The following is a 26,785-nucleotide window of genomic DNA, read 5'->3' as shown; positions in this document are numbered from 1 at the left end:
GATGTGTTGCCACGTCAACGACACACAGCAGTGCTGTCAACATGCTTTGGGGATTGTTGATTGTCTGATAGGGTCATGGCTGCATTCATTGATTCAGTGAACATTATTAAGCATTCCAAGTCTATAATAAAATCTTTTATTATTTTTGCACAACTTTGTGTTTCAGAGTGAGGTTTTGTGTTTCTTGGTTTGGGGCACCCAGCATTTTGTGCTGTTTTTACTCTTGGACCTTATTGGCTTGAGTTAGAACTTTCCTTTATTGTACAGACTCACAGGCAAGACGGTGCAAAACCACGCCCACCTTAGCTCTCTCTTCTCACAGTGTTTGCTGAAGAGTCTCTGTGGCCAGCGTCCTGCGGTTAACTGTGCGTTTGGACAGAGACAGGGGCCAGAGAACCAGAGCACGACCGGTTTAGGTGATGCCCAAAGCTGGTCTGGACAGGCTCAGGCATGCAGCCCACTGGGGAGTCAGAAATACCCAAGGCCCAGAGCGCCCTGCCCCCTGCCCTTCACATCCCCTGAATGTTCTTACTCTCTTATCCGTGTAGATGCTTTTGTTTCAATGACAAGTTAACGAGAGCTCTCACAGAGGCAGGAAAATAAGTCATTTGCTTTTATTCCAATAGGAGCTTTCTTCCTCATAGATCAGGGCACTTGTATAAAGTCGCCTTCAGTGTGGGGTGGGAGGAGCGAGGTGGGCCAGCTCTCTCCCATTTCAGAGGGAGGGCAAAGGGCTCCTTCTCTCCGTGCCCGGGGAAGTCTCTGCCTGCACATGCGTCTCTGCAGTGACATCCCCTGTTTCTTCCATGTGGGCTGCAGTTCCCGGTGCGGGGAGAGGGCAGGGCAGAGAGAAGGGTGTGCACTTCTGGGCTCCCCACCTCCCTTTGTTTTTCCCACCTCCAGTGGTCATGGTGAGACCTGCTGCTAGGAAGAAGTTGTTGGCGTTCAACACAACCCAGCAGACACGTGTGTGTGTCAAGAGGCCACCCCCTCGAAGAAACCCAGATTAACTGGTGTCGGGAGGGACTTTGACAAAAGAATGATGTTTTTCCTTTGGGGACTGGGAGGTGGGGGAAGATTAAACCTGCGACGGCTTCCAGGGTCTTTATATTTCAGATCACATGCCTCGTGCCCCACTGTCCGTGCTGAGTATGATTTTTTATAATCATTTGCTGCTACGTTTTATTTCTGGTCCATTCTCTTACATGGAAAGTGCCTGACCAGTGTCTCATGTGGTGTGTAGGACTTGAAGTTCTTCTTATTTCTGAGAACCATCTGGGCTGGGCTGATCTTGGTGACGATGGGGTTAGTTGGCACCAGTCCAGGGTCACTGCATTCCCCCCTCCCCCACCAGCACAGATCAGAGTATGAATGTTCCCCATGGCAATAGGCAAACGTGACGTTCTGGAACTTTCTCTGGGGACTGCGACGACTACTGGTGATATTCCTTTTGAATTCACTTTCTTAGGTTTGGCAAAAGCTTTGAGACATCCCCATGTCTTTGTTGGCTCTGACATTTCCTTACACCATTTATCATTTTGATTCACCTCGGCACAGCATGGAATCATGCTCTTTGCTCCATATCATGTCATCCGAGCAGATTCTTCTCTTCCCTTTTATGAGTCATCCTAATTCGAGCTCTCCGGTCTTGAAATGAGAGAAGTTTCAACTTTTTTATTCTTGGAAAAGATTGTTGCATTATTTTCCAAGCCTGTTTCCTATGGGTGGATCATGAGAACTTGTTTGGAGCTTTGTATCTCCCCGGACCACAGCCGATTACCCTTATTGTCAAATATTTGCAAATTATTCTATGTGGAAAGTAATATTTTGTTGCCTCTTCTTTGAATTCCAGTTTTATATGCCTTGCTTTGCTTTGCCTCTTAACGCAAGACTGAAATATGGCAATTGCTAAGTTGCTGGACTTGTCTAGATTGGATTTAGGGTAACAAATGGACGTATGTAGAAAATCCCAGCCTCCACCCGTGTGTAGTCAACATGTCCATCTACATGTGGCCAGTGAAGTGGCTCGTCACCCTGACATGGATTGCTGTATCCCCTGCACGATGTGCAGCAAATTAGGGACACCGGTTCCCTGGTCACTGAGCATAACTGCCCCGTTTGAAAATAGGAGGCTTTGACTGTTTTGCTCCTTGACTGGTTTGTGGACAGTTATGAGAAGCTGATCTCAGGCTGGGTCAGGGACAGGGAATCCGGAAATAGTATCAGTCCCCTCCTTGTCTTTTCTCAGGGGTAAGGGTGGGGAGGGAGTTGCAATATTTGCCAAAAAGAGCATGTGGCTCAGAAAAGTCTTCCTATAATAAAGCCAGGGTGTTAGCCAGTTTGGTGTTTCTCCTTGTTTGGAGAGTGGTTGATCCTCTTTGGCCCTGGGCCCCGGGCCTTCCCTTTGTGTGGGTCGAGTCGGGCCATGGACTATAGTTTTAGGCACTGACAGTGGGAAATGGGGTAGGCAAAGCTTCCCGATAATTCTGTGACGTCCAAAGTATACTAAAAGCTCTCCCTTTAAATTGCCGTCATCCACAGGGCGGTATAACATGTCTTTGCTCACTGATGAAGAACTTGCAAGTTTAGCAAATTGATTTTCCACGATCTAGGAACACTTGAGAATTCTAGTAAGAATTCAGAGACTACAAGGAGATGCAAAAATGAAATCTAATTGTTAAAATTGCCCCTCTGAACATAGTGCTAATAACATTGTTATATTTTTCCTAAAACCTGCACATTTTTTTTTTTTTTGGAATCTGACTCTGATTTTCCTGCTTTTGAAGCTTAAAGCCAACTTTTCCTATTTTACACATGATATGCTTTTATGCAGTCCTTGTTGATTCTTTCATCTCCTTTCACGAATGCAAAATGTCAGGCTGGTTTGTGTCTAAAGCTTGTGAAACCAGAGGCTTTGGTTTAATAATACAGGCTCATCTTTAAATCTCCATGGCCGGGAGAAAAGGGAGTGTCAGAGAAAATCAGCAGCCTCACATGGCTTAGGTTTCTTAAATATGAAGATATAGGGCAAATTTTGCTAAATTTACATTTAAATAAAAATACCCTCCCACTATACCGTTGATCTGACATGTGGTCTCAAAGTGCATTATGCAATTGTGTCTCTCCATTACAAGCAATTGTGTTTGTGCTAAGAGCTGCTCATTTGTTTGCTATTCTGTTGAAGTTATCCCAGTTAGCAAGACAACTGCAGTGGAAAGTGACTACCTAATTGACTACAGGTGGCTTTTGTTCTCTTTGTCCTTTAAAATGAATCAAAAGTTTTCAACGAACATGTCATCCATGAGATCTATTAAGAACTTCAATTTAGCCATCTGAATCTTCCCAGTTTCCCAGGTTGCTACTTTTCAGTATTCCAGATGATTTAATTTTAGCATTTGGGTACCCTTCATAGCCACAGTGACCAGCTGGAGTAACTAATACAGCTTCTCAAAACTGCCACAGACCCTTTGGAAGGAGATCTGATGAGCATATCTTTAGAAAATGAAATGTATTAAGATGGGACAAGAGTGTTCATCTAGCTTTGTTACTTCATCAAACACCTGTGGGATGGTGTCACCTCTAGAAAGGTGTAGAAAGGCCATAAAAAGGGACATTTTCATTCTGTGTGTGAGGAAATGAACAGATAGTGTCAACTTGTGGGGAGGTTAGGGGTCATTGGAGCTGATGACCTCTTCTAAGTTGGCCCTGGGGAAGACCATCTTGACAGACTGTGGTTTTTTTCTAGACAATTCTCTGAGATTTAGGCTTTTATAGGAGGCTGGTGAGGTCAGTTTTAGACAGGTGGATTCTTCTAGGTCTCACACATCATACCAGACAGGTGATCACCTGTCTTCTACTGGGAAAGTTAACCCCAAATCCTCTGATTTCTGCCATCTTTTAATATTAAAAGGAAGCATTCTAAAATCTGCATTGGCCCTAAACTCTATCTCATAATAATTCCCTTAAGAATCCTTAAGATATTTCTGTTTACTGACTAGTTTCAGTGTAATAAAAAGTAGTATACCATTTTCAGCTCCCAGCTACAGAGAACTTTTATATATTGGTCATTGAAACTAACCTGAGTGTGTTTGAAGCATTGGACTTTTCCCTTTGTTAATCGATAGCTCCTGGCCTTTTGCCTCCTTAGAATTTGTCAGCATTACAAGAAAAAAATAAAGAAAAAGCATGTACCTCTCCCCCCACCACCCTGGGAGCTACATGTTTCTAAAGAACTTTGCAAAAGAGCTAGGGAATTCTGAACGAATCGAGGAAGCTGAATTTGAATACTTCTAGAAATAATTAGAATTTCTTTTTTATGGTCTGCTCTGCCCAGCACATGGGTGACCCTATTCCACCACCATGCTTCCTTTCCATCCCCACCCCTAGTTCTTCAATGAGAGTCGAGAAATAAGTTACAAATCTCAAACTGTTATTTTCCTAACATCAGCAAAATATGCACCCTCCAGGTGCTAATCTCATATCAAGAAGCATTGTTTAACACACACTGCTCAGGTCCCAGTTGGGTTTGGGACTGTGTGTTTGCAGTGCCTAGACTGAAGGACATTGCTGTCTTTGAGTTGTTTTTCCATGGGGTCTAGGAGGGCTGTCAGGGTTAGGGAGACCAGCTCATCCTAGTTTTCCCAGGACTTGCTTTTAAAACTGGAAATCCTATGTAGCCGGGAATCCCTGAGTCCCTGGGAAATCTGGGTGGTTTAGTCCCTTCCAGGGGCTAAAAATGAACTTGTATCATTTTCTGCCAAAAACCTCATTAGGGACGGACATGGCAAAAGTGAAAGTGACAAATCTGAAAGTGCATCTCGAGACCACTAGGGGGCACCAATGGCCTCTGGAAGTTGTTTCCATAGCTTGACAGTTGAGTGCAGGTTCTAAAAGCCACAGTAAGGAACCAAGGCTAAAAAGAGCAAAATGTCACGGGTGGACCCCTCATCCTCTTGACGTGATTGGCCTGGGACTGTGCCCTGTTAGATTTTTGGGCAGAGGGACCTTCAAATCAATATTGCCAAGTTAAAAAATCAGGTGGAAAATAGCCATGGGAATGCAGTAGAAAGCTCCGTTTAGGGCTTGTCCGCTAGAGACTGTGGCTCGAAGGTGCCAGGGACAGACCAGCAGGGTGTCCCACGGTTGGGGCCAACACAGGGATTGTCCTTCAGCGGTCCACACAGAGGAGCTGAGGTCTTGGCTTGGCTGTTTGTGGGTTCGATGCAGGGAGTCTCACTGCTCCCCAGAAAATGAGTGGACTGGCTCCATGCAGGAAGTTTCTAGAAACAGGCTAAGTGCATCCTGCTTCAGGGTTTGTTCCTCTGCGTGACTGATCAGTAGCTGACCGGATGAATTGTCTTAGAGAAAGTCCAGGGATTCCCCTATGGGAGTCCAGCTCTGTTAGTTTTCCACTGCTGCTGTCACAATTTACTGCAAACTTGGTGGCTTAAACCAACTCAAGTTTCTTATCTTACAGTTCCGCAGGTCAGAAGCTTAACGTGGGTCGCACTGGACTAAAATGAAGGCACAGCAGGGCTGTGTTTCTTTTTGGAGGATCTGGGGGACAATCCACTTCCTGGCCTTTTGCAGCTTCTGGAAGCGCCTGCATTCCTTGGCTCAGCGCCTCTTCCTCCATCTTTACTCCAGTATCTTCCATCTCCCTGACCTTTGTGCCCTAGTTGAATCTTTCCTGACCACAGCTGGGAAAGGTTCTCACTTTTAAGGACTCATGTGATGAGATTGGGTTCACCTGATAACGCAGGATAATCTCCCCATCTCAAAATCCACAGCCTGGATATCATTTGCAAAGTTCTTTTTGGCATGTAAGGTAATGTGTTCACAGGTGCTGGGAATTAGGACCTGGGCATCTTTGAGGGGCCATCATTCCGCCCAGTGCAGCAGGACATGGTCTTAGAGCTTGTGCTCTCCCATTCTGTCACTGCCACTCCCGGCCGTGGCCAGGGAGAGTTTGTGGTCAAGGGTAGACCTATTTGGAAAGTCAGTTGGCGGATATTTTCCTGGTTGCTGCTGTGATTTGCCTTACTGCCCCTAACGGGTGCCTTCTCAGACTGTGACATGACGAGAGTAAGTCTGAAAAGTCCTTTTTCTACATCAGGAAATGGTCTTTCTTAGATTCAGTGCTCTCTGGGTGCTTTTACTGAAAGCTGTTCATGGCCAAGGCAGGCATTTGTCTTACCTGCCCTAAAACAATTCCAAGCTCTTTTGGCCAAATGACATGAAACATGCCCTGCCTGCCCCGTTGGAGGAGGAGGTGGACCTGGTCGCCCACGTGGGTGGCTTTGCAGGGCTCCCCAGCGTCTGCAGGGAGATGCCAGCCCTGCCTTGTCAGCCAAGGCGTGGGTGGGGATGGGAGCTGCTGTTAACCAGGCAGAAGGACTATTCGCACCCCAAAGGTGGGCGTGGGGGGTGCAACATCAAGGTCATTGTCATCTTGAGTCCTAGCACAAGTTTCCTAGAGAGGGAACAGAATAGGTACACGTGACTAGAGACCCCCCCCACCCCTGGCCACCTTGGCCACCAAAGCTGTCCCCCAATGCTGTTGAACGTCTTCTTCTCCCTGCCCCCAGCAAACAGGGCATGCAATTTGCATAGCCTCGACCCAGCTCCACTGGGAAACAGCTTCCCAACCACTGTTCCTCCTTCGTGCATCTCACCTGCTCCTGCTCTGTGTTCTCTTCTCATTACGGACTCCTGCAAGCCCCCCGGCCTTTACTGAACAGAGACGGGGAAAACAAACAAGGAACTGAATGAACCAACTCTGAGGAAGGACCCTGCTGGAGCTGGAGCCCCTCTGTTTGTCCAGGGTGGGCTCAGCAGGTGGATTCTAGATGACTGCCTGGGTTCCAATACTGCTGTGTGATCTTGGGCAAGTTTCTCTGCCTCCCTGTGTCTCAGCTTTCTCAAAAGGAGATATTAACAGTAGTAGTGCCTATATCTGCTAGGGTTGTTGTTAGGATTAAATTGAGTTAATGTAAGCAAAGTGCTTAGAACAGTGAGCAGCACAATACTACCAATGCTAGTATGTGTTAGTTGCCATCATTATCATCATCATCATTATTATTTCGCAACGCAGCCATTTTGTTCATAATCACATTTGCAAAAGACAGAACTGGAATCTGTGATCTGCTTAAGGCCTCGGGTGTTATTATTTTGAGAAGACACATCTAATTATGTATCTTCTTTTTAGAATGAGAGTTGGGAGCTAAATTCCAAAGGGCACGTATGGATCAATACTGATCTCTTGATCCCCAAATTCCTGGGACAAGGCACCCATTCAGGTGCACCAAGGCACCCACTTTTCACCAGCTTCTGATGACTTGGGGGTGCCTGCAATTTCCCCTCTGGGGGTTCGACAGAGCTTCTTGCTTTTCTCTTCAATCCAAGGAGAAATATGGAGATCAAAGTGAAATTATGGCCTCTGTTGAGAGTGATTGCTAAGACTTAGCAATCACTAGACTTAGCAAGAGGAGGCCCTGGTGTCTGGCCCATTTTGGTGGTGCCCTTTGGTCTGGAGTGTCTATCACACACCAAGATGGATAGTTCTGGGGTAGGTTTGCCACCTGAGCTGCACCACTGGTTCATCTGCATCTTGGGTTGAGCATCAGATGCTCTCAAAAGGTGGCCCACCAGACAGCCAAGGGGAAAGGCTGTCCCCGTATTAGCTGGCTCTGCACAGGCTTTGGGGGTTTGCTGGGCTTGTCATAAATTCCCACTTCTCTCACCACCCTGATGGACTTTAACCCCTGTTCATCTGTTCTTCCTTCCTGAGTCCTGAGAAATCAGGGTGAGTTGGTCACCCGGTGATTGTCATTTTGGGTGGGTGGGCAAAGGAGTCCCTGCCAGGGAGGCTGGGGAGATATTTGGGGACATTGGCTGGGAGAACTTGCCAGGCCTGCCAGTGTGCTCCTTAGGGAGGGGTCTTGAAAGGAATGTCATGTGATGAGAAATTTCACACAACGTGTGAGGACCATGCATTTGTTCCATGGTGAGAGTTTTCATGGAGTGACTTCCGTGGGGCCGAGGGAGTGGGAAGAAGGTCAACATGTGCCAGGTGATGAGAGGAGGCGTTCGCACCTGTTTGGCACAGAAGGCTGACATGGTCTGTCCTGAAGGAATGTCACCAACAGGAAACAATTAATTAACAATTGGGTGCTAACCCAGACAGAGCTAATGATACCCTAAGTGAACCAGAAAAGGGAAAAGAAATGCTGACCAGAGAGACTTAGAAAGGGTCAAGGAGGCAGAATAACTTACCTGCCAAGGTAGGGGGCAGAGGTGTTATAGAAGGTGGCAGGGGACCATTAAGGCCACAGCAGTCACCTGAGAGAAAGATAGCATTGGAGGAGAGTGAGGGGCTTGACTGGCAGATACTGGGAAGTGGGAAGGGGAGGGAGGAGAGGGCAGGGGAAGGAAGAGAAAAGAGGAAGGAAGAAAGAGAAGGAGGGAGGTAGGGATGGAGGGATTATTGCATCTCCCCAAACGTCAGGCATTGTTCTAAGAGTTTTATGTGTAACATTTCATCTAATGCTCTCCCAATACTATAAATGTGGAAAGAGAGGGATTAGAAGGTTAGGTGACTTGCCCGTGGTCACCTGGGACCAATGTGATTCCTTCCAGTTTGCACTTCAATGACATTCCAGCAGAGTGGCCTAAGGACAGTGGCATCTTACCAGGATTAACCTTGTCCAGGATACAGGAAGGATCAGGGAAGGTAGAAATCCCAGGCAGAGAGACCCCCAGAGGCCTGCTGAGACTGGGGACGGTGGCCTCAAAGGCAGAAACGTGGTGTTGGGTGAGAGACCGATGTTCAGGTCAATGGGAGGGAACAGTCCAGTTCCCACCCTAAGCACCTGGAAAGAAGCTGGGAGCATTACCTGGATCCGGTTTGGAGAACGAGATCGAGCTTTTCCACCTAATGCTGTGTGTGCCTTTAGCAGGTTACTTAGCTTCTCTGAACCTCCATTTCCTTCTCTGTAAGTTGGGAAGACTAGCAGGACATGTCTTACATGACTTTGAGAGGATTAATTCTGATAATATTCATAAATAATTTAGAACCGTACTTGAAATCATAGTAGGTGGTCAATGAGTGTTATAAACGGAATATTATCATTTTTTAAAAATTTCTTTAGACATTGCTGATTTTTGGAGGACTTTCGCTTTAATTCTCATTCTTCCAAGGGATGGGCTACTTTGTTTCTCCCCCATGTGGCTGTAATAACCCTTCTTCCTGTGGATCTGCAATGCCGCTGTGTTGAACCTCAAATCCTCACGGGGGCGGCTGCCTTCTCACATTTCAGGGAATCCACTCTCTCCAAGGGGACGGTGGAGACAGAGAAAAAAAACACACAGTGGTTCTTTAAGGACTACACAGCTTGGCATAAAAAAAAAAAAAATCACACTAATTGAGGCTTGTTAAAAAGTACCCTGAATTCCATAATTGTCTGTTCTGGTGCGCTCAGGTTTGGAACAGTAATGATGATGATGTTGATGGCGGTAATGACAATAATAGCTACCTTTATTGGGTGCCCAGAATATTCCAGCATATCATACAGAGATCTTGCATGATGTAGGTGTCTGGACCCTTGCTTTTGAAAAGGGAGAAACTGAGGCTCAGGGAGAACAAATGAGTTGCCCAAGGCCACGCAGTGAGTGAGCGATGAGGCCAGAGTTCACACGGCTCTCGCCTTCCACCTCTGGTGCCTCAGAGAAACCTGACGCTGCTTTACTTTTTTATTATTTTTTTATCTTTTTTTCATTTTTAGCTAAAAATATAGGAATGTAGTGACGCTGCTTTAAAAATGGAAAGGCCGGCTTAGCAGGCAAAATGGAGAGTCATATAACTTTTTTTTATTTGCAGAGTGATTCAAAACCAAGAGGTCTGCGATATAGTCAAATATTGCATTTTAAGTCATAAATGTGGGCCGGGGGGCTGGGCACGGAGGGTGGCCGGGAGGACTCTGGGGCCGGCGACTCGGGCCTGTTGCCGCCACCCCTCCCGTGTCCCTGTCCCTCCCATCAGACGTGACTCCCGACGGACGATCTCTCAGCAGCAGAGTCTGTGAGCTTCTGGGAGGGAAAAAGTGCATGGATGTTGGCCCAGAAAAGCATGAGCGGGGAGGAGCTGCCAGGCACTTTCCGAGGGGGGCCAGGTGCACTGCAGCAACTGGACTGGGCCCCCGTCGTTCCGTGAGTGTTCTCTGTGCGCCAGGAAGTGCCGGGGCCTGGGGGAGCCGCCCCGATGACCAGAGGCAGGCCGGGGCCTCAGACCCCCACCAGCGCGAGGGTCAGAGGGGGCCCGGCTGCCCCGCATGGAAGCAGCTGCCCCCTGCCCGTCCCCAGAGCCCTTCTGCCAGCGGTGGGGCGGACAGGCTCCCGGGCCTGACCTCCTGCAGGGGTCAGGCCTGGATGCTGGGACCCGGTGGGTGCAGGCTGGAGGCGCGGTGAGCAGTGGCCACGTTAGCCCCGTGTCCTCCTGGGTGGGGTTCACAGCTCACACGTGGCGCAGGGGGTGTCTGTCCCACTGGGGCCGGCCGTAGGTGCGACAGGATTCTGCGTGCCGAGGGAATGCAGGCCCGGCCTCTTGGGGAGGGCCGGCTGTTTGGCTCGAAGGCCAACATCCTCCTGTTTGGCCACAAGGTGCCGGTTCGACTGCCAGTTTCCGAAGCGTGTGGGGCCCCCGAGCGTCCAGCAAAGGACAGGGGGAGGGACGCAGGGAAGTCTGTGGGTGGGACCCGGAGGGAGGGCGCCCTCCCCTGTCTGATCTGCTGTAACTCTGGCCGCATGCGTCCAGCCGTCCACCGGGTCGCCTGCCAGGGAGGAGAGGCCTGGCCGGGCCTTTTGGCCACGTCGCCGCCTCTGAGGAGAACTGACTCTCCGGCCTCCCACATCAAACTCCGGCCTCTGACTCGCGCCTCCGCCGGCCAGCTACTGTTTTCCTGCAGCCTGAGTCCCCTGAGCATTGGAAACGGCGCAGCAGGTCTCTGCTCACCGACTTCCTGCATCCCCGCGGTTGAGACGAATTAGCTGTTTGCTCCCAGATCCCTCCAGCGGACGCCAAGTCTTCGTCCCGGTTTTCTTCGAGGGCTGGAATCTCTCCCCACGCACGGGACGCCTGTCCTGCCTCCGTGGCTGAAAGCCAGTCATCAACAAAGGAACAATTAGAAAATGACCAACTTACTGTCTCTTCCTTTACCTTCCCTCCACCCCTCAGATTGTGTCTCGTGATATTTGGGGAGAGCAGAAAACAGTGCTGGTGTTACAGAATGTGTTGACCATTTAGGCCCACACGGAATTTTCTAGAAAGAAGGTAGAGCCAAGACGGTGGTGGATGTTTGGCTTGCTCTGGTGGAAGGAGAGGGTGAGGTGCCACCAAGACCGTCTTGAGGGGTCGTCACCCTGTGGGGTCTGCACCGGGACGCCAGGGTGGCGGTGGACAGTTAGTCATTCCGTGGAAGGTGGTGAAGAGGATGCTGCCCCTGACACAAACCCACAGACCAGGTGTCCTCAAACTACGGCCCGTGGGCCATATGCGGCCCGACGAGGACATTTATCCGGCCTGCCGGGTGTTTTTGCCACTGCTGCCTGTCCTGCTTAGCAGCCGACTAGTCCCCGGCCCACAGTGCGCATGTGTGGAATGTGCGCTGCACTCTCCAGCGGTCTGAGGGGCAGGGAACTGGCCCCCTGTTTAAAAAGTTTGAGGACCCCTGCCACAGACCATCCGGGAGGTCATTTGCCTGAACAAAAAGCACTTACAGGATATTAAAAAAAAATCTTTTCTACTAATTCTGAATGGATCAAGTGTGGAAGGAGCAGATGGGAAAGGCTCTAACTTAAAGAGGGCCCATGGTGCCGGGGACCTGCTGGCCATCAGGGGGCCATTTGGGCCTTCACAACTTGGGCCTTGGGGGGCCTTAAGGGGGAGGCCAGGGCCCAGCAGAGTCACCCACGTTCTCAAACGCCACGGCCCCTATCAGCCACAAATGGAATTTCTTGGACCCTGTCGGCAAACGTACAATTCTGGCTGAGTCTTCACTGGAAACCAAAGACACTCTGATCTCTCAAACTGCTCGGTTTGACTTTATCAGAGAAGTATCCCTACAACAATTTCCCCCGTAGGCTGAGAACCCTGCTGAGAAATTTTAGCCTGGAGTGCACTTAGCCAGAGAGAATTTCAACACTGGGGGAAAAAAAAAACCACTATAAAACGTCCCAATTGTCAGTTATTCAGTCCTAATACGCATGTATCTATCCCATCATCTCGTCTGGTTGATGAATAGGAGCGAGATGCTCTCCCATTATTGCTCAATAATGGGCCGTGGAGATGGCGTATCTTCGCCTTTATTTTTGCTGGCACGTCCCAGCCTGGAGCACATTAAAGTAATAAAATTAGGCAGCAAGGCGTCCCAGTCACTCCCACCATGTTCCCGTAACCCCCTCATTTACAACAGACAGAGACAGAAAAAAAATTTTTTTAGAGCAATTTAAGATGAGGCAACACAGGATATGTAAATTTTGTTTTATTGGCAGTCAGGGCAGCTAGCTAATTCTTCTCAAATGCCTTAGAGCCTTCAGCTCACTGGCCCCAGCTGGGTCAGAGCAATTCAGCTTTAAGGCCACATGGGGGGAGGGGACCATCCTTGCTGTGGGCACCGTGGCCCTGCAGATGTTGTCCTGCCCTCCGGCCAGATGTTTCGTCCCAGTCTCTGATCCGAGAAGGAGCCTGTTAGGAAGTTTAAGTTTTTACCGAGTCGGATGACTAAGGCAGTTTTTGTTTTTTTAGAAAATTTATTGCTCCTCCTCGTTTTATTCCTCCTAAAAAGAAGTAGCTGCCAGGGCCCCGGAAGTTCGAGACAAAGCGTTTCAAGGGAAATCACAGACTTGAGTTTGCAACCGGAGGCAGAGCCAGGCGGAGAGCCCTGTGCAATGCAGTTGTCCTCCAGTCGCTGAGAGGCGGAGAGAGGGCCTGTCCGACACAGAGCTCTCTGTTCAAGGCAGCTTGATCAGGACCCCCTCCCTGCACTGGGACAGGGATTTTGCCCCGTTTGCCATGAGTTATAGCAGTGCTCCAAAGGTTAGGGGGACCGGGGAAAAAGAAAAAGAAAACAATTGCCCCACTCCAGCCAGAGGTTTAAAAGCTGCAGAGCAAGTCAGGACTGGCCAAAATATGTGGCTTCTTGTCCCTGAACTTTCCTCTCGCCCTTTGCTGGGCTTGACTGTGCCCAAACCTGCCGTGGTTTAAGAGGGTTCCCAAGCAGCCAGTCCCTGGGAGTTTTCTGAAACTGAGCTCTGGGCCTCCCTGGGCTGCAGAGCAGGGGGTGAGGAGGAGACGGGGCGGCCTTCAACATGGCCATAGGTGGTGGGTGGTAGCACCCCCAGGCGGCCGATGGCCTCAGATGGGCAGAGGGGGCTATTTCAGGGCCCATCTGCAGGGAGTTATCAGGACTGTTTACTTGGATGTATGCGTCATAACTGTCCACCGCCCCATCCCTCAGGCTTCTAGCAAATACACAGACTCCACCTGGGGGGATTCTCAGACCCTCCTCTCTCATAGGTGAAGGGACAAATGAACACTGGCTCGAGGAGGGGAGTGGTGGGCTGGGTGGAGAAGGGGTGCAGCTCAGACCCAGAGCTTAGGAGACTCTGAATTCAGGGATCTGTGTCTGATGGTGCCCCTTTATGTATATTAAGGGCTCCCATCATCTCCATGCTTATGGGCCTGTATTTATCAACTGGAAAATGGTATTCTTATCAATGGATCATCCAACTGGGGGTTAGCGCAGCTCCGTCTTACACATTGATGATGAGGCTGCTGCACCCACCTCACCTCTTGCCCAGGACTGGACCATGGCTGTGACCCCCAGAGCCCGGTCCTGACCTCAGGGAGCTTGTTAAAGATTCAGATTCCTGGGACCCATAAGATCCATTGAATCTGACTCTATTTGGGCTTTTTTTGAATGAATGTTTTTACTTTGTTTTCTTTTGTATCAAGGTAAAACTTGGCGGGGCACGGTGGCTCACGCCTGTAATCCTAGCACTCTGGGAGGCCGAGGCGGGAGGATTGCTCAAGGTCAGGAGTTTGAAACCAGCCTGAGCAAGATCGAGACCCCATCTCTACTAAAAATAGAAAGAAATTCATTAGCCAACTAATATATATAGAAAAAATTAGCTGGGCATGGTGGTGCATGCCTGTAGTCCCAGCTACTTGGGAGGCTGAGGCAGGAGGATTGCTTGAACCCAGGAGTTTGAGGTTGCAGTGAGCTAGGCTGACGCCATGGCACTATAGCCTGGGCAACAGAGCAAGACTATGTCTAAAAAAAAAAAAAGGTAAAACATATATTCAGTAAAGTACCTAAACCTTAAGACTTTGTCAATTAACTATGCCCCTGTAGCTACCACTCAGATCAAGATACAGAACATTTTCACCACCCAGAAGTCCTCCTTCTGTGCTTTGCAGACAACACTCATCTTCTAGGGGCAACTACATTTCTGACTTCCAATCTTCTCGGACACGTTTGCTGTGCATGAACCTCACCTACAGGACACAGGACGCTTTTGAGTCCGGCTTCTTTCTCTCAACAATATATATGTGAGATGCATCCATGCTGTTGCTTCTCGCAATTCTTTTCCATTGTGGTGTGCATCCCATGGTTTGAATATACCACAACTGTTGTGTTTATTCTACTCTCCATAGTATCTGGGTTGTCTCCGGGTTTTGGCTATTATGCTAAAGTTGCTGAGGATGTTCATCTAAGTGTCTTTCGGTGCCCCTAAGCACTCATATCTGCTGTTGTCCTAAGGTTAATGTGTGGTTAGCTTTGGCGGATAACTGCCAAATGGCTCTCCAGAGTGGTATTACCAACTAATACTCTTGCCAGCAGTGAATGGGAATGTCATCTGCTCTGCTTTCTTGTCTACACTTAGTATTGTCAGAGCTTTTAACTTTAGCTGTTCTAGTAGGTGCATGGAGGTCTCTCCTTGTAGTTTTAATTTGCATTGCCCTGCTGGGTTTTGATGTTAAGAATTATTTCATGTGCTTGTTGGCCACTTGGATTTCCTCTTTTGTGAAGAGGCTAATCGAGTCTTTTAACAATTGGGTTGCCTGTCTTTTATCCTTTTAATTTGTAGGAACATTTATTAATGGTCTTTTATCCATTCATTTGCTATTAGTAACCTCTCTAGGTGATGTAGGGACACTCAAGTCAGAGAATCACCCCTGGGGTACTCTTTAAATTGTCCACTTTTCTTGAAACATCTTTTTTTTTTCTTTTATTAAATTTCCAAATAAGCACATTTCCAATAAGCAGCTCACTTTCTGCCTTCCGTTATTCAGGTTATAGATAACAGTGCTTTCCTCCCCAATCCTTAAAAGGCTATATGTGGCAGAAATGGACTTCATATATTAAATGTGCCTGCATTTTTGTCAGCGAGTGTTGGTTGAGTATGGGCTTGAATTTGGGTAGGTTGGGGGTGTGTCCAGGCCAGCTCCCTGCTGCTTTGGCAGCATTGTGGAGTGAGGGGAGATGGTAAGAGAAAGAGGAGTTTCAGAACTTTGCTAGCTTTGGTCCCATCACTCCACTGGCCAGGAATGGTGAAACTCCACAAACATCTCCCCTGTGGTCCCCAACACCTGCCTCTCCCCTCAGCCCGGAGCCCATGAGAAGGAGGATGTACGTGCAGTCAGTTTCTTTTCTGTGTTTGGGGGTTCGTGGGTGGATGTGGACCTGCTCTGGGGCATCAGCAGGGACCTATTTCACATCCTCCCATCTCAACACCAACTGTGTAACAACCCGCCTTCTAGGTACAAGTGTTCCCATCCTATCTGTGCCACCCCCATAAATCAGAAGAGGGGAAACACAGTTTTGTAGTGTCCGGGATCTTAGAACTCCTGTCACCCAAGCCCCTCATTCTGTAGATGAGCGCAGTAGGGGGTACTAGAGACGGGGCCCGTGGGAGAGTCGGCTGCTCTGTTTTTGAGCAAGATCATCGCGGAAGGACAGGCATGTGCGCTACCCCTCGTGGAGAGGACTGAGAGAGAGAGGGAGGCAGGGAAAGAGCGTGTCTTTTTTGCCTTTGGTAAGGAGGGGAGTTCCCTCTTGCTGCTCTTCCCCTCAGCGAACTGCTACTCAGGGGCCCAGCGTGGCAGGAAGTGGTGAGGAGGTGGGGAAGGAAGAGAGAAGGTTCAGTACGGTGCATGCCTGTGTGTGTGTGTGTGTGCGTGTGCGTGTGTGTGTGTGTTTACACGTGTGTCCTCTCCCCTCCCCCACACCACCTGCAACTGGGCACAGAGGCTGAGCCCACATGGCCCCAGACGATGTCTACAGTGTCGTGACCACTCGTAACAACCTCTCACGATTTCGAGTGTGGAGCCGGGGTGTCTGGCGTGACAATGGCTCAGACAGAGATCTCTCTTTCCACCTGTAGGCTGGGTATGATGGTGAGAGTATCGGAAATTGCCCGTTTTCTCAGCGTCTCTTTATGATTCTCTGGCTCAAGGGTGTCATATTTAATGTGACAACGGTGGACTTGAGAAGGTAAGACACGGTTTCTGCACTATTGAAACAACTGCACCTAATTCTTTACACACACCTGTGGGGCCCAGGGGTGATGTCATGGGCATGCCCATCCAGGAGCCTGGATGGAAGCCCGAGTGTGGGCCAGGCGGAGTAACTGCAGGGCTGCGCGGAGCGGGAGTCGGGGGCCAGGAGGAGCCTGCCCTCCCAGTCGCTGGCCCGCCCGCCCCCTCCTGCTCTGCAGTCCCGTCTGAGCACCGTTCCCGCATGACAACGCTGGGGAGAGTTAGCTCGTCCCCTCTGCGTGTAGGAAAGGGAGCACAAAGGGGCGCACCGACAACCCCGTAATTTGTTGATGAACACCTTACATTTTATAAACCCGCAATCCACTTGGAAATTCCCAAGGTGCGTTTCTCTTACACTGGGGAGGACAGTGCTAAGCCTTGGAGACGAGTCCGAGCGCTGGCCGGCGGCTGCCGACAGTCAGCGCTGTTCACTCCCGCCTAGGAAACCCGCAGACCTGCAGAACCTGGCGCCCGGGACCAACCCGCCTTTCATGACTTTCGATGGCGAAGTCAAGACGGATGTGAACAAGATGGAGGAGTTCTTGGAGGAGAAGTTAGCTCCCCCGAGGTAGGCCTCATAAAAACAGTGCTGGCAACGTGGCTGTCACTTCCCCGCCCCCACGACAGATAATGCTAAAGCTGTTGGTGTTTGGCTGGTGGGGTCCCCTGGCGCGGCTCATGTCCTTAGTCATGCCCGCGGTGCACCGCAGAGCTCACAGAGCCGGCTCAGAGTGAGGGGCCCCGGACTCAGGGCTCTGCACCTGCAGCCCAGCAATTAGGGGTGACGGCAGCAGGATGAGGAAGGAGAAGAGTGATGGCGTGGTAGCCATTTCTTTGCCTGCTGCTGCCAGGCAATGGGGGCATGTTAGGATGAAGTGTCCCAGAGTGTTGGCCCTGGGGGTGGGGACCCTTCTGTGCCATCCCTTTCATTTTATAAGGGAGGGAACTGAGAGCAGCAGGGCCAGCTGGGGCCCTGTGTCACTGTCAGGACTGGTCACTGTCTGGACAAAAACTCTCCGTCCAGTGCTGTTATCCCAGATTTTGTCGCTTCCCGACCTTCGAGAGAAAGAAGATTAGGTAAACATTCAAGGAGACATTTTCATTTTTATATCCACCCGGAGAAAGCTATTTCTCCCATTTGTATTATCCTAACTCCAATATTGCTTATCTGTGATACTCCAATTTTGGACTTTCCAAGGTACCCTAAGCTGGGGACCCAACACCCTGAATCTAACTCTGCAGGAAATGACGTGTTTGCCAAATTTTCAGCATTTATAAAAAACACCAAGAAGGATGCAAACGAGTGTGAGTACCACCCATCTTCCTGTTTCCTGTTTCAACGTAGACCTCTGCCCAGACCCTGGCCCAGCCAGTGATAAAATCCTGAGAATTCTGGCCCATTTCACAGAGGGTAGAGATAAGGACATAAGGAAATAAGAAGAAAGCACCTCCTACTTTGAATCTGCCCATGGGTTCCAGGAGATTGACTGCTTTGTCTAGAGGTTGGGAACCCAGAAAGTGACATTTTTAGGGAAACATAGTCACCACCCAGGAAGGTGTCCCCAGTGGCATCATGGGAGTTGTCCTAAGTGATGCCCTGCCAGGCAGGCGCCTGTCTCATGGGAGCCTTTCCATAAATATTTTCGAATAAATCAATGAGTTCTAGAAGTAGCAATGTTGTGTAGACAGTAGCGTAATTTTCCAGGGAGGAGTGAGTCCTTTATTCAGATATTCTAACTCCACCTCCTCCCTTCCCAACGCCCATGGCTGGCCGGCCACGTCTCGGGAAGGAGGGGTGACAAAGTCCTGCCTTCACGGCTGGTGGGAAGTGACACTGGCTTCCAAGGCCGGTCTTGGTAATTTCTTGCCCTTCTGTTTCAGTTTATGAAAAGAACCTGCTGAGGGCCCTGAAGAAGCTGGATGACTACTTAAACAGCCCCCTGCCCGACGAGATAGATGCCTACAGCACCGAGGACGTTGCTATCTCCGCTAGGAGGTACCTGGACGGGGACGAGCTCACGCTGGCCGACTGCAACCTCCTGCCCAAGCTCCACATCATCAAGGTCTGTCTTTCCTCCCGACACGCGCACCGAACGCACGGATGAGGCTTTGCTTTATTCCGTTGTGACTTGTGTTTGGGCCAGACATTTAAGTCCGCCTAAAACGCAGACGCGTGAGTTAAAAACGCCAGCTCGTTTCTGTTCGGGGCAGCCATGCTTCGAGTTTTGACACGTGGAACGTCGGGCTTGAGATAGTCTCTGCAAGTGCCCGGGAACTTGGCCCCGTCTTCTGCGTCTTTTTCAGCCTGGCCACCCCTCCTTCCAGCCTGAAGGAAAGTTACATGCAAGTGACTTGAGGGGCTCTTGGGTTATAGCTGGCATTTCACACGGGAGCCTCATGGATGATGCGTGGGACCTGGGCTGCTAAAACGTGGACTCCCTCAGTTGTTGGCGATTGCAGGGGTGAACCCTGCAATCCTGCCCTTTCTAGGGATGACAGAGGAGTGTCCTGTCTGCTTTTAGCATTGATCCTCGACAGCTGGGAGCAGCTGACAGCTCCTTGGCTGGGCCTTTGCCATGTTTGGTGCCCTGTCTTCCCAGATGAACATAAGAGTCATGGGTCATGAATATAGGAGTCATGGGTTATATATCGTTAGGCTTAAAGACTTTCTAGACCAGTGGTTCTGCCATATTAGTAGGCATAAGAATGGTTTGGGGAGCTTTTTAGAAATGTAAGTCCCCAATCTATTGCCTGAACTTCTCGGGGGATCCGTGGGGTTTCAAGGCCGGTGGACTCCTTAGCTGCTGCTGCTTCTCGGCAAGGCCCCTAGCCTCTCTACCACGTGCAGAGGGGTTGTTATCACTGTTGCTCTGCCCTTGGCCTTCAGCAGCCCCAGAGAGCTCGGGAAGAATTGTAGGACTTGCTCTGGGGCCTCTTGGTTATTAAAGCCCCAGCAGGTCCAGAGCTAGGTCCCTTGGTATAGGGTAGTGGGATGCGTGAGAGAGAACTAGGGACATACAGGTCATTGACTGTGTGCTGTAATAACACGCTCGCTTGGCATTTAGAAATCACACATTAGGTTCACGCAGTCTACGGTGCTGGTGCTGTGGGCTGCCGGCCGCGCTGATGACTGCCTGCCGTTCCCTTGCCTCTGTCGATGGCCTTTCTTCCTCCTCCCTCTTTCAGTCTCAATCTTGGCCCTGTTTACCTTCCTTCTTCTCTCTTCCCTGCTGTGCTCGAGGGCACCAACCCGAAACGCAGGCATTCGAGCTGCCACCCGTCCTTCAAGTGAGTGCTTTTCGGTGCCCCGTGCCAGTGCCCCGACATCCAAAATTTAATGAAAGCGTCTCAAAAACCTGCTGCACCTGGGAGCCATTTTCCAACAGCACGTTCATACAGTTGTGTTTTGAGCGAGTCCCTTCGAGTGAATGCTCGTCATGAGCGCTGTGGCTATGAGCGCTGTGACATGGCAGAGGCACGTGGGGGTTGGAGAAGAGCAGGAGAATGTCACGGCCACACGGCTATCGCCATGCGTGTGGCCCCTATGGAAAAGGCTACTGCGGATGTCAGTAGAAGGGGCGAAATCCACAGGGTGAGGTAAAGCAGCCCATGGCTCCAAGGCAAGACCCAGCAGCAAAATCTTCAAAGCCATTGAGCACTCGAAATGCCAAACAGCTTAATGACCTTCCAGGATGCAGCACTTCTGAAAGGAAACGAGAATCAATCTAAGGGAAGTATGGTAAAAGACGAGAGAGTGAAGGGATTTATAATTTATTCCCCTTTCCTGAAACCTGGCGAAAATGATATGAAAAATAAAGTGTCAGTTTCATCTTTCGTAAAACTACAAAGAGATGACAGATCACCAGCTTGAAGGCTACGAACTCTCACCCGGTGGGTGGTGCCGCAGAGCCGCTGCAAGTTTCTCCTTATCTTTAGCAAAGTTGAGATTTCTCAAACGCCTCTGCTTGAGGGCTAGGGCATGTGGCGGGCCATGAGGGGACATCCCTAGAAAGCCCACTTTTGAGCTGACATCTGTAGGAAGGCGGAGCGTGACAGAGGTGCCATCTTCCTAGTCTGTGACCCAGCCCCAATCCACAGGAACAGTCTGGAGCAGAAGTGGAATGGGAGGAGAGAAGGCAAGTGGCATTTTGCTTCGTGGCTACTGAGCAGAGAAAAGAAACAAGCCCCCCAGCCAGTCAAGAGAGACTATACATTGCCCAAGTTTCATTTTTAGCCAATGGTGACCTTCTGCATAATCTGTATATTTTAGAGTGGAGTGGAGGATGCCCTAACCCAAACCCCAACCCTAACTCCGATGCATCCCTGGGGGAGAGCAAAGGGCAGTGTTTAGGGACAGGGTGCTTGGGAGTAAATATCCAGATTGACCTGCCACTGCCCTATCTCACTCCCTTTGTACCACACTATTTTTAGGCAAGTGGTGAGTCCCATAGATCTGCCTCATTAAAAGAGGATGAAAGAATCCAAGGGAGAATCCAATCTACACTCTCTGTGTAGATAGAGATGATCAAAATCAAAAGGGGAGGGAAAAAGACAAAGAGAAGGACCAAAATAAAAATAAAAATAAAAAGGCAGAAGATATATATATATATATATATATATATATGAATGATCAAGGACTGCTCCAATAAATTAAAGAACATTCCAGACAGAAACGTTTCTATAGTCTCAAAGAGAATACAAACCTTTTGAAAATAAGCTCAAAGACAAGACACAAATGTCCAAACACATAATATCACAGATGGATGAACGTCAGGCTGGCAGAGCTCAAGAAAAAAAGGAAAGACAAAATAATTGCAGAGATAGAAGATCTATCAGACAAAGCAAGATGCAGAAAAAGTATTATAGAAATTAGTCATGGATTTGGAGGATAGGCCTGAGAAAATCATCTAAAATCAAGTGGAGAAGAACAGAGATAAAGGTGATTGGAGAAATCCTAGATGTACATAATCAGGAACAGAGAATAGGAAAAGAAAAAAGAAAAGAAATGAAGGTTCAAAGGAAAAATTATTTTAAATGAAAAGATGACCTGAACCTTCGGTTTAAATGACCTGTCATGTTTAGGAAAACATTCCCCCGAATGACCAACACACTGACTCATATTTGATACATTACTGAACTTGGAGAATAAAAAAGAACCCTTTGGACATATTACTTCAATAACAAAAACAGTAATAATAACAAGAACAATAAAATAAATACTGAAGCCACCTACATAGTGAAGAAATCCAGATGAGCCTCAGATGTCTTCATGATCACATTAAAAAATCAGAAAATAATGATTTAATATCTACAGAAAATTAAGAGAAAGGATGCATGACACAAGAATTTTATATCCAGGCAAATTGTTGTTTTTACCTAAAGTTCTTGTGCTGTGGTTTATTTTAGAGTGAGTAAATCTTTCACCTTTTACCCAAACTTCTGGTCTCTCATTTTTAAAAATAAGATTGTTGTATGATGAAAGAATGTATGTTATTGTTGAAATAACAAAATAAGATTGTTGTATGATGAAATAATCAAATGATAATCAAAATCAGAACCAAGGAACAGAGAAGATGTGTGATATTAGAGGACTGGTGCTAAACAGAGAACAGATTTAAATCTGAAACTGGTACTAAGACCAAACAACTGGGGATTATAGGGACGGAACAGGGTCAGACTGTAGTACACATGGGTGCTGTTACAACCACTGGAAGGAAAGTAAGGAAGAGGAAATGGAAAGAAGGGTAGAGACATGCATTTCCTCATTTGTCATCATCAGAAGTCAATAGGTAGCACCTAAATTTAATAAATCAAGAAGCAGAGAATTCTTATTATTTAACGTTGCACGGGAAACCACTGGAAGGGTTAAGACAGACCATAGAACTTCTAAATTACCAGAAAGCGAAACAGAACACACACCTACACACAGAAAGACAGAAAACAAAGTAAATAGTATATTCAGAAAGTATAATATAAAATGAGATTCCATCTATAAGAAGCATGCACCTAACAGATTGACTCAGAAATGTTAAAATAAAAAGGTGGACAAAGATAAACTAGGCAAATGCAAACAAAGGGAAAGCGGAATTCTTAACATTAACATTGATAAGTTTGAATTCAAAGAAAAGATATTAATCAATTTCTAAAAGTCGCATGGTCCTGTATTACTGCCACACTGTGTCCATGGCTGTTGGCGTCTGAGAAATAAGTCCCAAAGGCCTTCTAATTTGTGGTCAGTCACATGCTCACTTCATTCAGACATCCCAAGAACTAGTGGGATGGGAGATGACAGAGCAGAACTAGCCTGTGTAGCCCTGGGTCCTTGTCACAGGTTGAATTGTGATTGTGTCCCCAGTTCATATGTGAAGGTCCTAACCCCTAGTACCTCAAAATGTGACCTTATTTGGAAATAAGGTCTTTGCAGATGTAATTAGTTAAGACAAAGTCACACTGGAGTAGGGTCGACCTAATCCACTATGACTGGTGTCCCCTTTGCAAAAAAGGGAATTTGAATGCAGAAACATGCACACACGGAGAAGGCCATTGGAAGGCTAGAGTTATTCTCACACAGCCATGGAACTCCCAAAATCTCGGGGAGAAGCCTGGGACAAAGCCTTCCCTGGAGCCTTCAGAGGGATCATGGCCCTTCCGACACCTTGGTTTTGGACTTAGAGCCTCTAAAACTGTGAGAGAAGAAGTTTCTCTTGTACTGAGTCACCCAATTTGTGGCACTTTGTTAGGGCAGCCCTAGGAAACTGATGCAGCCCCCAGTGCTAGGCACCTTCTTTGAGACCAGTTTCCTGACCGTACCCCACGTGTGGGAGGGAGCAGCACACGTCACTGTGTCTCTCATGTTCACTCTCCACTGCTCTTTGCTCACGTCCACCATCCCCACGAGGGCAGGGATCTGTGTCTGCTTTGTTCTGGAACCTATGCTGTCTGCAGATGATCTTCATCTTGGCACAATGATGGAAATCTTTAGGAGCGACATGCACAGGTATACGGGGTTGCAGGAGGTGAGGCTTAGCAAGAAGGAGAAAGAGAGAGGGCACTTTCCAGTGACCCTGGTCTCATAGGCAGAAGATCTGGCATCAGTCTTTGTTCAAATAGCACCCAATAACAGCGTAGCAGAACACAGGAAAAGAAAATTCCAGGAAACACGAGAAGCCCACCAGGGAACAGAGCAAATTCGTGCCAGCAGATCCCAAGGTCCCTCTATGCTGAGTTGGTGGACAGGCCCAAGCAGAGCCACCGTTTTGGTTCTGGCACCTTTGTACCATTTCCTGTACCCAAGAGGCTCCTACGCAGTGAAAATGCCACAGTGGGTGGCCCAAGCAACTGCAGGACAGCATCAGGAGGTGAGGAAGAGAGTCTATCTCACACCTCGAAAGAACAGGTTGTCTGATTTGATTGCTTACGTGAGTGGGTTTTCCCTCTACTGATCATGCCCTCTTCCTTTTCAGATCGTGGCCAAGAAATACAGAGATTTCGAATTTCCTTCTGAAATGACTGGCATCTGGAGATACTTAAATAATGCTTATGCTAGAGATGAGTTCACAAACACATGTCCAGCTGACCAGGAGATTGAGCACGCATATTCAGATGTTGCGAAAAGAATGAAGTGAAGTGGAGGTGTTTTCTGTCTGATCTCTCGGTTGGGTGGGAAAGGGTGTGTTCTACCCATTTCCCCCCAGTAACCATCCTTTGCAAAATAGCGCCCAGGGTGTGAACCGCCCAACCCCAACTGATACATGGCCTTGTCATTTGTGCACTCACTTGTGTATCTGAATTATACCAGTATCTGTTGTTAAACACACCAATTGTCCAGTTTATGTTAATGTGTACCTTTGCCATTCACATACATTGGAATCGATGCTATTTAAAGTCATGTGTTTTGCATTTGCAATTTGAAAGCAAATTAGGTTTGGGTTCAGTTTCTTCAATTTTTGAAAAATTGGTCTGTCTCTGAGAGTTTCCATGATCATATATTGCCTGTTTTTCTCCTCTAAAATGTTAATTTTTTTTCAAAATGAAATTGACGTTTTTGTAATTTACAAAATGATACACACCCGTTTTAACATTTTAAAACAGTATCAGCGAGGGTAAAAAAGGAAGTTAAAAAATCGTCTAAAATTTTATTCCACTTAATTACTGATAACTTACTGGTGAACATCTTCCAAATCTTCAGTCTATCGCCCCCCCACCCCCACACACATTCACACCACACACGATTTCATTCACGTGTGGTGTCGCCTTACTTTATTTTAAAGGGCTGGTGAGGGGAGCTCTTGGTAATGCTTTGATGATCAAACATGGAGGACCTGAAATAAACAAAAAGATTGGACACTGCGGGTCTGGAGAGGATGCTTGGGGTTCTAAAGCAGAGGTTTTAGAGAGACGTGGAATTAGAGAGCCTCAGACTCCCAGGGACCAGCAGGAACCGGAAGTCCGGAAGGATCTCCACTCTGCCTTGTTCCAGGAAAGGCAACGGAGGAGCATGACTATCTGTGTCTTTGGTTCCAGCTTTCTTTCCAGCACCTTCTCTTGCTCCCTCCCCTCTCGCAGAGGCTGTGCCTTCAGGACCCAACACCAGCTGCAGCTTGGAGAATCTCCCTGCCCTGAGTTGAAATGTGAGCCAGGCGACACCTTGATTCCTTCTGGTGGCCGTGCTGTCTCTGCAACCCAGCACTGCGCTTTGTCCGTGATGCTGGGGCCCCGTGGGGCCGGCCTGGTCACTGCTCCTGTGCCCTTCCTAGAGACCAGGCAGGGAAAATCCAGGGAGATCAAATCCATGGTGACTCGTCTTGGGCAGTTCTGGTAACCGGTCCAGTCGGGGAGGAAGTGGAAACTGTTGACTCACAAGTTTCTGGCGTGTCTGTGGCTTTCCCCATGCCTGCCACCAGCCTCTCATCACAGCTTCGTGTGTGGGCCGGGTGGCTGGGCTCTAACCCCAGGCATGGAAGGGAAGATGTGAGGTCAGTTTAGATACTCATCAAGACCTCACAGGACCTGAGCTTTATCTCTCAGACTGTGTTCCTCTGACGCTCACATCTCACGGAAAACCCTTCTCGTCCAGTTGGGGGTGGCGTGTGTTTGATGCTAAAATGCTCCTTTTCATGTGTGCATCTGCTCCATGAGCCATTCATTTGAAAGATGGTGAAAGGTGTTAACAGTAATAGTAACAGTAACAGTAACCTGAGATTAAGTGAAAAATGTCTAGTAAAGGAAACAAAGTCTCTAATATTGTGGCCCCTTCCGTTCCTGCTTACTGCTCCTGCAGCTTCACCCTGGCAGCTTGCTGTCCTTGCCCACCACACGTGTCTTGGAGGTCGTGCGGAGCATGTGTCACTCTTGTCCGAGTTGTGTCACATCTGTTTAGGCCTCCGATTTTTAAATCTAGTTCTATGTTGTCACATTTAAACTTGGTAAATGAGTAGACTACCAGATGTTACTAGCGGTTAACTTTGTATCTTTAGATGTTGAGATGATCTACATAAACTCCATGCGCCTTAAAAATTAAACTATAAAGATGTTTAAATGGAACCAGTCTCTTTAATTATTTTTCTGTTTTGTTTTACTTTGCATTCCCCATTTAGATTTAAAGAAATAAAATGAATGGTATGGGCTTCCTTTAGAATGAAGAGAGACGATTTGAACCAGAGATTATCAGTATTTTGAGTTAGAGATAACCCATATTTCAATTGTGAACCACAGAGATATTTTTAAAGGAGCCTTAAGGAGGCCCTAATGATACTTGGGGACTGTTCTTGTCCAGGTGACTGAAAGAGAGGCCCTGCAGGCTGATCCACTTTTACATGTAGTTGCAGGAGAGGGGCTAGTTCTGGGGGGTCTTCCCTATAGTCCCACCCCCAGCCCCATCCCCACATCATTTTTGCACTCTCCCAAAAGCAACCTATGCGTGGGGAGGTGAGAAATATTCCAGGGCTGTCGTGCTGGTTTAAAATCTTTATTACAGCGTGTTTTTAAAAACAAAATGCATTTGTTCTTTAAAACACGCCATGCAGAATGCAAATATGGACAAGTAGTGAACAAAGCCCTGTTTCGAGGCTGACTGTGTGGAAGTTTCTCTGGATGGAGAGGATTCCATTTTCGCGTCTGGTTACCCAAGAGGTTTGAAAATTAGGGGAGACGATCTGAATAGCTTTACTCGGGAACGCAGATCTCCAAAAG

The 26,785-nt window shown here is 48.2% G+C and overlaps 1 protein-coding gene across 1 annotated transcript in view; it reads left to right on the top strand.

Moving 5' to 3' along the window:
- CLIC6 (chloride intracellular channel 6) overlaps positions 1 to 24,646 on the top strand; it is a 40,531-nt gene extending 15,885 nt beyond the window's left edge. The window contains exons 2-6 of the mRNA XM_012782936.2: positions 16,441 to 16,550; positions 17,037 to 17,162; positions 17,793 to 17,899; positions 18,476 to 18,657; positions 24,058 to 24,646. Of these exons, the coding sequence (XP_012638390.2) occupies positions 16,441 to 16,550; positions 17,037 to 17,162; positions 17,793 to 17,899; positions 18,476 to 18,657; positions 24,058 to 24,219 (687 nt within the window). The 3' untranslated portion in view covers positions 24,220 to 24,646. The remainder of the gene's footprint in view (positions 1 to 16,440; positions 16,551 to 17,036; positions 17,163 to 17,792; positions 17,900 to 18,475; positions 18,658 to 24,057) is intronic.
- The last annotated feature ends 2,139 nt before the right edge of the window (positions 24,647 to 26,785 follow it).

Source organism: Microcebus murinus, chromosome 1, assembly GCF_040939455.1.
Source record: "Microcebus murinus isolate Inina chromosome 1, M.murinus_Inina_mat1.0, whole genome shotgun sequence".
Taxonomy (NCBI): Eukaryota; Metazoa; Chordata; class Mammalia; order Primates; family Cheirogaleidae; genus Microcebus; species Microcebus murinus.
The sequence above is the reverse complement of the archived record's forward strand: the minus strand, read 5'-3'. Positions and strand labels throughout refer to the sequence as shown.